The sequence below is a fragment of the Myotis yumanensis genome, unplaced genomic scaffold (assembly GCF_028538775.1).
Source record: "Myotis yumanensis isolate MYYU_CA2020_CCGP unplaced genomic scaffold, mMyoYum1.0.hap1 SCAF_12, whole genome shotgun sequence".
NCBI classification, from domain to species: Eukaryota; Metazoa; Chordata; class Mammalia; order Chiroptera; family Vespertilionidae; genus Myotis; species Myotis yumanensis.
The window spans coordinates 2,673,976-2,686,253 of NW_027223763.1; the positions used below are offsets into that span (position 1 = coordinate 2,673,976).

General features: G+C 63.6%; 1 protein-coding gene across 2 annotated transcripts in view; it reads left to right on the forward strand.

The window, feature by feature from the left end:
• Window positions 1-12,278, forward strand: part of AK8 (adenylate kinase 8) — a 51,917-nt gene that overhangs the window by 12,276 nt on the left and 27,363 nt on the right. For both annotated transcript variants that reach the window (XM_070430003.1, XM_070430004.1), the window contains exons 6-10: window positions 686-767; window positions 1,307-1,378; window positions 1,459-1,659; window positions 2,972-3,103; window positions 5,504-5,593. In XM_070430003.1, the coding sequence (XP_070286104.1) occupies window positions 686-767; window positions 1,307-1,378; window positions 1,459-1,659; window positions 2,972-3,103; window positions 5,504-5,593 (577 nt within the window). The remainder of the gene's footprint in view (window positions 1-685; window positions 768-1,306; window positions 1,379-1,458; window positions 1,660-2,971; window positions 3,104-5,503; window positions 5,594-12,278) is intronic.

Sequence of the window (12,278 nt, forward strand, 5' to 3'; positions counted from 1 at the left end):
ACAGGCTGCGGGAGACGCTGGCCACGTTGTTGGCCTCGAAGGGCCTGGGGTAGCGTTTGCCAAAACGGGTTAATGCTTTTAATATGCAAAGAGCTCTTGTCAATAAATAAAAGGACGAGAACCCCAAGGGGACGTGCAGGGATGGCAGGAAGAGGCATTTCTGGAGAAGAATAAAACGCAACTGGCCAGTAAACATATGGAGAAAACGGTTGAGCCTCATTAATGATCAAAGAAACGCGCGCACAGCAGCAGTGCGGCGCTCCGCTAGGCCTTGGCCGGCGGTTTCCCCAGACGACGCCTGCTGCTGACGGAGATGCGGGAGGACAGCCGCCATCCGGCCCAGGGCATCGGGAGTCACACATTTATCTGGAGGCTCTTCCCCGGCATCCCGATGCCCGCCCGGCACGGTTCAGAGACAAGGGCGCGAAACGGGGCGAAGGGAGCAGCAGGTGGGTGCGTCCACCTTCGAAGCTGGACCCACCCGTGGCCGCAGCAGCGAGAGCTCAGGGAGGAGGGAGGCGGGAGGAGCGTTTGGTGACGGGAAACAGACTACAGGTGCGGCTGTCGCTTTACTTCATCTTGTCTTCAGAGCTTCGGTCTTTCTATAAAGCTATCAATTCCTTTATTAATTCTGAAAATTCTGGGAGATAAAAATAGCGGGCGCCTCTGGGAATTCTCCGCCCAGGGCTGGATCCTGGACGGCATCCCCGAGACGCGGGAGCAGGCGATGATGGTCCAGACCCTCGGGATCACCCCCAGGCACGTCAGTGAGTAGCCCCCAGGCCCCCCAGCTGCCAGCCCCCCAGGGACCTGCTGTGTCCACCCCGAGCCCACCCTGCCCAGGCCAGCAGGGAACTCGGTGCATCTGTTCTCGGTCTTTAAAACGTGGCTGTTATCTGGACCCTGCTGGTTCCTGTTCCAGGAATCTCACATCTGAGAGTCTCCCTTTAGGAAACAGTGAAAAACCTGGCCAAGGCTCATGTGTGGAGATGTGCCTCCGGCGCCGAGCGCGGCCTGGAAGGGTTAGCGGTCGGAGGGTCAGGCGTGCGTGGTCCTCGGTCCTGAGGTCGAGGCCTTTGTGTTTGGTGCCGAGACCCCCCGGGTGGGAGATGGCGGTGGCTCACTGTCATGAACAGCGAGAGACGGTGGGGTAGGGGTTGGCCCACGGAGTCCAGTGTCCGGGACCCGCTCCCACCTGCCGGGTTGTCTTCCTTCTCCCCCTCCCCCTCCTGTTACCCCTCCTCCCCCTCCTGCTACCCCTCCTCCCCCTTCCTCTCCTCCCCCTCCCCCTCTTCGTCTTCTGCAGTCGCGCTGAGCGCCCCGGACACGGTCCTGATTGAAAGGAACTTGGGGAAGAGAATCGACCCTCAAACTGGAGGTACACCCCCTCCCCCCTGTACCCCCTCTGCCCCCCTGTGCAGCCGAGCAGGGACCCCAACTGCGCCCTGTCGTCGGCAGAGATCTACCACACCACCTTCGACTGGCCCCCCGAGCCTGAGGTCCAGAACCGCCTGGTGGTGCCCGAGGGCATCTCGGAGCGGGAGACGGTGCAGAGGCTGCTGCGGCACCACAGGAACATCGTCAGGGTGCTGCCCTCGTACCCCGGGGTCCTGAAGGTCATCGGCGCCGACCAGCCCTGCGTGGACGTCTTCTACCAGGGTGAGCGCGGCGGGCGCGGCCACGGCTCAGAGCTCGCACAGTAACCGCCTCCGGGTTCCTCGCTCACATGTGAGAGTTCATAACGAGGTCATGCCTGGGCGGTGAATGAACACGCGGTGTCGGAATATGTTCATCACCAGCAGTTAACGCAGAGCGAGAGGCTGAGGACCGGAAGGCGCGTTCTCTGCTGTTTGCTCGTCTCTGCAGTGCGCGCAGCAGCCACGCTTTTTAAAGAGTGATTAGCGGTGGGGCGTCGGGACCGTCACTCCTCACGAGCGAAGTTACTGCCTGTCAATCAGGCGTCGTCTGTGCTCCCTGGACGTGCCGGTCTCGGACGGTCTGAGAACCGAGACCCTGCTTGGGCCGCGTCCTCCGGGCTGTTCGCACTGGTGGCGGCGGCCCCGTGGGTGGCCCCGTGGCGGTGGGTGCGGGAGCGTGGCCCGCCCCCAGCTCTGTGAGGGGACAAGAGGACTGGCCCACAGGCCTGCAGGGCATGTAGCTTCGCAGTCACTAAGTGATGACGGTGCCGAGTCCTCACGGCCTTGAAAACAGTCAGTTAACTCACCTGTGCCTTTAATTCCAAACAGAGGGCAGCCCGGCCGGCGTGGCTTGGTGGTTGAGCTTTGACCTATAACCCAGGAGGTCACGGTTCGATTCCCAGTCAGGGCACAGGCCTGGGTTTCGGGCTCGATCCCCAGTGGGGGGCCGTGCAGGAGGCAGCCGGTCAATAATTGTCTCTTATCATTGATGTTTCTCTCTCTCTCTCTCTCTCTCTCGCTCTGAAAGCAATAAAAAGTATTTATATATTTTAAAAAGAGTGCCAGGTGCCACCCCCGCCGCACCTGCCCGGGTCAGCGGGCCGGCTCCTCAGGGCGGCGTTGGCCCAGCCCCTGGTCCGGGCGGCGTCTCCGTGAGCGGAAAGGTGTCACGGCCACCACAGCGGACCGTGGGCGCTGGATGCCTGGGTCCCTGACAGGAGGCGGGGCTGGTGGGGAGACCCCGCTTGGTGTGGGCAGCTGGGCAGCGGGCAGGGCCTGGGCCTCCACTGGGCGGCAGCTCCCTTGCCCAGGGACCTGGGGGCCCGTTTCTGGCCTCTGCCCCCCGCCCCCCACCTGCTCGCACGCCTCCCCACGCTCTGTGCCAGGCACGAGGCCGCGGGGTTGGTGCTCAGCAGCCTCGGCCCCAGGGCTTTGCCTGTCTGTGCGGTGGCTCGGGGCTGGCGTGGCTCCCGTGTCCACCCAAAGCCGGGGCCCCACAGCCGCCCGCCCCTCTCCCTGGGGCCTGCGTTTATTCTCTTCCTCCTGACTTCCAGCTCTGACCTACGTCCAGACCAACCGTCGGTCCAACGCCCCCTTCACGCCCCGGGTGCTGCTCTGCGGGCCGGTGGGCAGCGGGAAGAGCCTGCAGGCCGGGCTCCTGGCCCAGAAGTACGGCCTCGTCAACCGTGAGTGTGGCCGCCACCCGCCTCCCCTCCCCTCCCGCCTCCTGCCTCCCGCCTCCGCCCTCCAGGCGCCTGCTCTGTGGTGCTGGCAAGGAGGGGCTGGGGTGGGCAGCTTCTCTTTCTTGCTCTCTGTTCTAAGCAGTTTTCTGTGAGTCGGCCTTTGAAGGGAGGGGGAGAGACAGAGAGAAACATCGATGTGAGAGAGACACATCGATTGGTTGCCTCCTGCACGCACCCTGACCCGGGCCAGGAGCCTGCACCGAGGTACCTGCCCTTGTCCGGAATCGAACCCGAGACCCTTCAGTCCATAGGCTGATGCTCTATCCACTGAGCCAAACCGGCCAGGCCCGGCCCGGTGTTTGTCTTCTGTTATGTCCTCTGTCCTGTGCTCCTCCAGCTCCTGGGTCAGCCAGGTCCTTGCAGTGACCATTTCACCTCTCGGCTGCCTTGTGGGCTTGTCGCTTTGCGTTCCTCTGTCGGTGGTTGTTCGAGGACTGCGTGTGTGTCCTCCCCGTGTCCCCGTCCACCCTGAATTAACATCGCCCCCCTCCACGTCAGCACGACCTCCCGGTGGGACAGTCCCTCTGCCCGGCTCCCGTCCTCCGCGCTCTTGTGTCATACATGTCACCTGCACACACGTAGCACTCGCTACAACACAGCGCGGTCGCTCTCACTGGATACGCCCTTTGTTGAAAGTCAAGAAGTGCGGGGCGGGGAGGCTTCCACACACCCCACACGTCACCACCCGTCCTGGTGCGGGTCCGCGTTCCCTCTGAGAGCCTCCCTTGACGCTTCCTGTGGTGGACGCCGCGGTGACGCTTCCTCCCGGCTCTCCTGTGCGTTCCCCTTCGTTCTTGAAGGGCTTCCGGCTGCAGCAGGAGCCGTGTGGCAGCCTCTCGCCACCTCGCGGTGCCACCCCGTCGTCCTGCCCGCGGACGGAGCGCCCTTCCCCGTCCGGCGGCTCTGCGGCTGCTCCTTCTTCCTCTTTCAGAAATTCAGCTGCGATGCCTCAGGTGTGGTTCACTGTGTTTCTTCTTGGGTCTCGGATTCTTGGATTTGCAGGTTGATATTTTTCATCAGATTTTGAAATTCCTCTGCCATGTTTTCTCAGATACTCTTGTCCGCCCGCCCCCCCCCCCCCCCTTCTTTCTGGGACTCCAATTGTATGTGTGTGGGACTGTGCATCCTCCTCCCTGTCTGCACTCTATGTTTCCAGTCATTTCCCCTCCCCCCAGCCCCCTCTTTGCTCCAGTTTGATCCTTTCTCGTGCCCGGTGTCCGCCCCCAAAGTCACCAATGGAGCCCATCCTGATGGTCTCCAGTTCAGACTTCCATCTGCTCCTTTCTCTTTTTAAAAAAATCAGTTTCCATTTCTCTGCTGAGATTTCTCCATCTGGTCACGCACGTTACCTGTCTCTTCCTTAAAGTCGTAAGCCTGTTTCCGGTCGCTGTATTAAAGTTCCCACGAGTCCTCTGGCCTCGGTGTCGGCTCCTGATCGGCTTCCACGGCCTCCTCTCTCCCCGGAGGGGCCACAGTTCCCTGCTCTGTCGCCCCCCGCCCCCCCCCCCCCCCCCCCAGTGGTTTGTATTACACGCCGGACGCGGTGGCGCTCGCACTGCTGAGAGTCTGGTTAGTGTGGTTTTGCTTTAAGAAGCTCGAGCGTAAAAGAGCTGCGTCTCATCACGCAGCCCGTCTGGTGCGGGATCCGTGGGGCCAGTGCCGCTTGGCCTTAGTTCTGTGCCGGTGGGACCGGCCGCACTCACTCGGGCCAGGGTGTCCCCCACCCGGCGCGGCCCTCCCGTCTCAGCCGCGTGTCGGGGGCCTGGCCGTCAGAAGGCGGGCATCTCCGCGCCGCGGGAGCCCCGCTCAGCTCCCAGCTTCCCAGCGGCTTTCCTCGCAGGCCGTGGGGTCTCACCCACGCGGGGCCCTGGGGCTCCTCTCCGCGCGGCTCCCTCCTCCCGGGACCTGCTCCTCCCGCTGCAGCTGCCTCGGGCCCGGCTGCAGTCCTGTCTGCTGCTCTGCCCGGTCTCCACCCTCCTGGGCTGCAGTGTGGAGTGACCACGGGGGCGGGGGCCAGGGTGGACGTGGGCTCGGGCGTCCGTCCTGTCGGGATCCCAGCCCTGCTGGCCGCTGGCCGGTGCCTGCAAGGGTCGCGCCATGTATTATGTTTTACGTTCTTTGCAAAATGAATCCTGTTTCTTTCTGCACCTTCCCCCTCGGCCTCCTCCTCCCCCAGTTCCTTTTCCCATTTCCTTCCCTTGGACACACCCCCACTCAGAAACCCTTTTCTATTTTGTTCAGCAACCTCCACCCCCTCCCCTGCCCTGGCCCAGGGATGTCTTTCTCTCACTTGCCCTCCTGCTGGAATGTGACGGGGTCTCTGTCCCCCCCCCAACCCCCCAGTGTGCTGCGGGCAGCTGCTGAAGGAGGCCGTGGCCGACAACTCCAGGCAGGGCAAGGCCATCCAGCCCTTTTTTGAAAAAGAGATGACAGGTAGGCCCCGCATCTGTGTCCGAGCTCCACCGCGGGCTCTGGGGGAAGCCGCTCCAAGGGGGGGACGGGGGGGGCGGCTCCCTGGGCACCTGGGGGCTCCGGTCAGGGAATCGGCCGGGAGTTGGGACGGTTTTCTCATGGGCACAGGCTCCGTGGTCGCTCTGGGAAGACCTGGGGGCTGTGGGCGTCCAGGCCAGGGCTCTGTGGACCCGCTGTCCACGGCGGTTTGGAAGGTGTCTGTGTCTCAGGGACGGTGGCTTTCGGTAACTGAACGCAGAGCGCCGGCGAGGCCACAGCCGCCGCCTCTGTTACTCCGCGTGCAGAACGCTCTGGCTGACCTGGTTCAGGCGGCGTCGGAGCCGGAGGTCTGCCAGCCGTGCCGGACGGAGCGCAGTGGCTGCCCCTGGGCCTCTGGTCCGAGCCGCCTGCCGACGGGGAGCTGGGCCCAGTCACTCCCCGGGCCCCACCCCGCGGTCCGCGCCCTGAAAGCACCCCGAGATGCTGCCTGAGGAAGGGAGCCTGTGTGCTCATTCTGTCCAGTTTCCTGCGCCCACAGATGGTGGCTGCTTTCTTGGGGGCCCCTTGAGGCATCTTAGGTTCCCTCATGTCCTGGCGTGTTTTATTTCATTTTATTATTTTAATATTTTTATTGATTTCAGAAAGGAAAGGAGAGGGAGAGAGAGAGAGAAACATCAGGGATGAGAGTGAATCATTGATCAGCTGCCTCCTGTATGCTCCCTATTGGGGATTGAGCCCACAACCTGGGCATGTGCCCTCAATTGGAATCGAACCTGGGACCCTTCGGTCCACAGGCCGATGCTCTGTCCACTGAGCAAAGCCAGCCAGGGCCGGGGCGTGTTTTAGACACCTGCCCTCCGTGCAGCCAATCCGAGGCAGGCTCTGGCCACCCCCCATGATGTCCACCGGGCACCTGCCAGGGCAAGGGCTCAGGGGACGGGCAGAGGCTCCGGGTCAGGACAAGGGGCCTTGTCCCCCGGGGCACACCCAGGCCCCTGGGAGTGGGCAGTCAGAGCTCCTGCCGGGAGCCGGCCCCGTGCAGAGACGCACCCGCCACCCCCAGGGCCAGGCGGTGTCCCGGGTGCGGCCGCCTCCGCGGGCCACTCTGCCCGCTGCTGGCCGCGGCCGCCTCTGCGCCTCCCGCTCCACCCTGCGTCCCTGCTGCTCAGGCTCTCGCCCTCTCGCTCACCTTGAGCCGCAACCCCCAGGTGGCAGCCCTGTCACCGCGGAGCGTCGAGGCCACTCTGCGGTCATCGTCCTCGGCATCCCCCGCTCCGCGACGAGATCCAGATGTCGCCCTTGGCCGTGTGGAGCGCCTGCTCCCGCCCCCGCGGGGCCCCCGATGCCATGTCCCAGCCGCGACCTCGCAGACGCAGTCATGTTCTCCGTGTCCTCACGGGGCTGCCAACACCTCCGCCTCTCGGATCAGCAGCGAAATTAATAACCGTGTGGCCTTCCCATCTTCCCACGGTCACGGGCACAGGCCCCAGGGCCCCTCTCGCTCGTCCTAAACCTCTCGACCCTGGCCCCCGGGACACGCCGTGGACAGCGGCGTGGGGAGGTGCTCGTCCGGTGCCCTGGGCTTGGAAACCTATAGGTCTGGCCTCGTACACTCATTCCGCCTCGAGCCGCCGCACACACAGCACTCTTCTGGGGCTGCACCCGCCTCTCTGTTTAGCCGCCCCCGTTACAGGCACCTGAGTCGGGCTGCGCACCGCACACCCGTCGGCCCTGGGCCGAGCGACTCGGCTGCCAGAGCCCCTGTCACTTTGACGCGGGCACGGGACAGTAAAAAGCTGTCCTGGATGCAGAAAAACAGCTTCTCCGCTGCTTGCTCTCCGTCTCAGTGCGGGGGTCGGCGCCTCTCTGTACGGCGGCAAAGAGTGCGAATGTGGTTTTCCTCCCCAAGTCAGAACCACAGGCCTCGAGCTCTCGTTCCTGCCTGAATCGGTGGCGACTCCGTGGCCTCCTTCCCTGGGCACCTCCCACCACAGGGCCCCGCGCTTTCCAGGAAAGCGGCCCTCCGCCCCTGCCCACTGGGCGCCGGGTCCCCAGATTTCACTTCATGTGACGACCAGCCCTGCTCACCCGCCTCAGTCCACCCCCAGGAGTCTGCACAGCTTTAATTTCCCCTGACCCCCGGGGTTCCAGCTGTGAGGTATGGCCCCATGTGTGTGGTGTGTGTGTGTGGCTATGTGTGTGTGGTGTGTGTGGTTGTGTGTGTGGCTGTGTGCGTGGCTGTGTGCGTGACTATATGTGTGGCTGTGTGCATGGTTGTGTGTGGTTGCACGTGGCTGTGAATGGCTGTGTGTGGCTGCGTGTGGCTGCTTGTATCTGCGTATGGCTGTGTGTGGCTGTGTGTGTGGCTGTGTGTGGCTGTGTGTAGCTGTGTGTGGCTGCATGTGGCTGCATGTGGCTGCGTGTAGCTGCGCGTGGCTGCGTGTGGCTGTGGGTGGCTGTGTGTGGCTGCGTGTGGCTGCGTGTGGCTGTGCGTGGCTGTGTGTGGCTGTGTGTAGCTGTGTGTGGCTGCGCGTGGCTGTGTGTAGCTGCGCGTGGCTGTGTGTAGGTGCGCGTGGCTGTGTGTAGGTGCGCGTGGCTGCGTGTGTCTGTGTATGGCTGTGGGTGGTAGCTATGGCCTGGCCCCCGACTGCGGCTTTGATGCGTGGCACGGAGGGAGGCCTCGTCCGGCTCTGCTGGCTGTTTTCCTGCTTGCATGTTGCTTGGGCTCCCCTGACCGGCCCCCAGGGGAGACATCACAGCCACAGGCTGCCTTGCGTGTATTTAGGCCTTTGCTCTGAGTGTGAGGTGCTTGTCTTGGTCCATCCGCTTTGCACGGAGACCGGGTGGGGCTGTCGGGTTGGGGCCAGCAGTGCGGGCGCGTCCCCGCCGTGGGGCTGAGCTGGCCGCCAGCTTCCACACGCCCCGTCCCCGGCAGAGAGGGGTGTGCATTCCAGCACCGGCCGGCCTGCCGGCCGGGCCACCGCCAGTGACCAATTCACCTCAGCCCTGTACCACCCCCCACCCTGCCCGTCAGCTTCCCCGACAGCCACGCAGCCCAGCGACAGGGCCTGCACCCCCTGCTCACCCCGGCACTCGGGCCTTCAGGCGAGAGCAGCGGCTCCCCTAAGAGCAGGTCCCCCGCCCCCATGCGCAGGAGAATGACGGGGAGACAGACCTGGCTGGGCTGCGTGCTGCCTGCCCCCTGCACCTCCATCTGGAGCAGGGCCCTCGCAGCGGCAGAGCTGAGAGGAGGCGTGAGATTCGAGGAGATTCGTCTCTAATTTGCATCCTTTCTGGTAATGAGACCCGCCCCCCCCCCAGGCCGGCGCAGCCCTCCCAGCACAGACCAGACAAACCAACCCCAAATGGGGGTGATTAGGAGCGTTTTCCAGAGCCTTCCGCGCATCCATGTCCCAGGGGGAGGATCAGAGCGCAGCCGGGGCGCCTCCTTTTTGGGGGAATTAATATTCTCATCGCTAAATGCACACGAACGATGCAACAATAGGCCGGCTTTTTGCTTTTGTTAAACATCACGAGGGTTTGCTGTGTTGAAAGGCAAAGTAAACCTGCCCGTCCGAGGAGGAGGTGGAGTGCAGCCCGGGGGGGGGGGGGGCGCGCCCCGCCACGGAGGGGCCTGGGGACCCCGACTCTGCAGCCCGCGGTGTGTACCCGCGCCGCCAGCTGAATTATTCAGCGGCTGGTGGATGGACTCACGGGTGTAATTAGGAGGGAGAGACAGAGCGCGGCGCTGGGGGGCCGGGGGCTGCGTGTTTGGAGAGGAACTTTCTAGGTGCCGGCGTTTGAAGCTCAGGTGGGAAGAGCTCAGCGCCTCCGCGTTTGAAGTGGAAATAGGACAGTTTGAATCCGTCGAGTTTAATTTTTCACAAGCTTTAGGGGCCCTGCGGTGCAACTCCCTTTTTATGATTGAAAAAAAACCACATTTTTCTTTCATTTTTTTCTGCACACACGCATGGACACACACACACATGGACACACACGCACACACACACGCACACACACATGTGTGCGGGCCAGGCAGTCAGTGGTACACACACTCATTTACTCTCTCGTTCAACATGTGTGTCATCGGGCTCGCTCCCTGGTTGTGTCCCTCCCTGTCCATACTGGGGGGCCCCAGGCACCCCCACTGCAGGGCTGCCGGGGGGTGGGGGGGTCACCAGCCCTGAGTTGCTGCATCCCAGGGCCTCGCCTGGGCCTGGCGGTGCTTTTGAAGTGGCTCCTTTATTTCAAGTCCAACTTCTCATTCTCTGCTGGGACGCCACACAGACTTCCTCCTGGGAAGGAGGCGCAGGCTTTCAGTTGGGAGGGGCTGTGGCCGTGTGTGTGTGTCGGGGGGCCGTGGCTGTGGCAGCCGTGGGCGGGGGGGGGGCATGGCGGGGCTGTGGCCTGGGGGGCTGTGGCCGAGGTGGGGCCGTGGCCATGGGAGCCGTGGCCAGGCGAGGACCATGGCGAGGGTGTGGCGGGGGGCTGTGGTTGTGGGAGCCGTGGCCGGGGGGTGGGCTCCATCCGCAGCAGCTCTCTGTGGCAGGAGGGCCTGCTCACGAGGACGGAGAGAGAACAGGTCAGAGGGCCCGGCTCCCATGTCACTAAGACTAGACTTTCATCGCAAAGGGCGTGCAGCCTCTGCTTTATCGGGCTGGCGCTTCGCCCTCAAGGTCGCAGGCTTTGGTTCAGGGGCCGGACAGCGGGGAAACGGAGGCAGTGGGGCTCTCCGCTCGCTCATGCTTCCGGTCCACGGCGTCCCCTCCCTGCCCCTGGGCCGTCCCGCGGGGGCTGTGCCGGCTCCCAGGCTGCAGACGGGAGGCGACGCCGTGTCCTTCTCGCTCTGACCGCAGCTCGGGAAGCGTCCCTCCCGGCAGCCCGCGGCCTCCAGCCCACTCAGCTGTGAAATCGTCTGCGACAGGCTGGGCCCGAGGCCCCTGCCGGCAGGTCTCCGCGCACCCCCGCGGCAGGTGCGGCTTGAAGCCCGGGCCTCGGGGACTGTCCCTCACACCGGCTCCTTCTCCTGGGCTGGGAGAGGGGCCTGCGAGGGGCCGGCCCTGGTGAGCTCTGCAGGCCCAGCCTCGGACAGCGGCTGTGTCCCCGCGTCAGATCAGGGACAGGAGGCTGGCTGGGGTCTGCCATCTCAAGGCTTCCCCGCGGGGCACGCGGCACAGCTGTGACAGGCGAGGGGGAGCGCGGCCCGCGCCCTTCAGCTCAGCACCTGTCCACACGGCTCCCAGGGAGGGGAAGTGGGGGTGAGGGTGGGGGTGCGGTGGAGGGGGCATTGGCAGGGGGAGCAGAGGGACCGTGGAGAGCGTGCCTCTGCTTGCGCTGTCTGCCCCGGGGCCAGGGCCCGATGGGAGTCCAGCCAGGGTTGTGAGTGAAGGGTGAGCTCCAGGCAGCCCAGCATGCAACTGGCCGCAGGTGGATGGCAGGGTTCATGCTGTCTCCCCTGCCCCCCAAAGGCAGGGGGAGAGCAGAGATGGGGCACGTGGCCCAGAGCCTGGTCATCTGCCTTAACTCTGGGCCCGCTGCCTGTTAGCTGTGTGGCCTTGGGCAGGTCACTTCCTCTCTCCGTGCCTCGGTTTCCTAATCTGTAAAATGGGGCTGTTGGGAAGATCGCATGCATTAATGCTGGTGTTAAACGAATACACACTTAGAACAGAGCCGCGCGCACAGCAGGCACGACAGCACGCGCTCATTAAATGAATCCACATCAGATTCCATCCCAGAAAACGGGGCTCCCACCTGCTCCCCACTTCCCAGAGCTGCTGGTTTTCTCCTCACCCATCCTGTGGGCAGGGGTGTGCATTCTCACTGCCCTTGAAAAGTGGGGGACTAACTCGTCTGAGCCCCGAATCCATTAACATGGAGGGGAATCCTGTTCCGTAAACTAGGCCCACGGGGGACGGTGGCTGTGAGACCCTCCGCTTTGAACCCCGACCCTGACAGCCTGGCTGGCCGCCTCTCATTCCCATTTCCACGTTCACAGTCACTGGGAGGCGTAGACTTGGGTCCTAAGGTGAGAATAACTAATGATCAAATCGCTGTACAGTGCGGGTGAGCAGTTTATTAAAAGTCCGATTAATTTGCTGGGTGCAATACCATTTATTTTCAGAAGAATGTCTGTATTTTAAACGGTCTTTTCCTGTCTGAAACCTCACTGGAGAGACGAGCTGGTGGAGGCGGTGGGAGGGCTCCGCCTGGCGGCTGCGGGCGGGCGCCTCAGCGTGTGCAGGCCGCGATCTTGTCTGCGCTCCTCGCCCGAGTGGACGTGGCAGAGGGAGTGATGGGAGTGATGGGGAGGGGCTGGCCATCTGGAGGGTGAGCCGCGCGAATGTGCTCCTGATTGCTGAGAGCCGCAGGGTTTCTAGGCCTGAGAAAAGCCCGCGTTCAGAAAGTTACTCCCGGCGCCGTTGTCTGCCCAGCAGTGTTAAGGGTTATCGTTAAGCAACAGAGACCAGGAATGCAGACTTTCGAAACCTCAGGGAGCCCCAGGCCAGCGAGACGGAGCTTGTCTGGGGCGTGGCCAGGGAGGCGCCCGGGGCCGTGAGTTGCAGGCTGCCCCCAGTTCAGATCCCTCAGTGTCTCCACTACGGTCACCGGTTGTGCCATGTGGGGCGCAGTGCCCGGCTCGGCCAGCAGGTGGCAGGAAATAACTAAC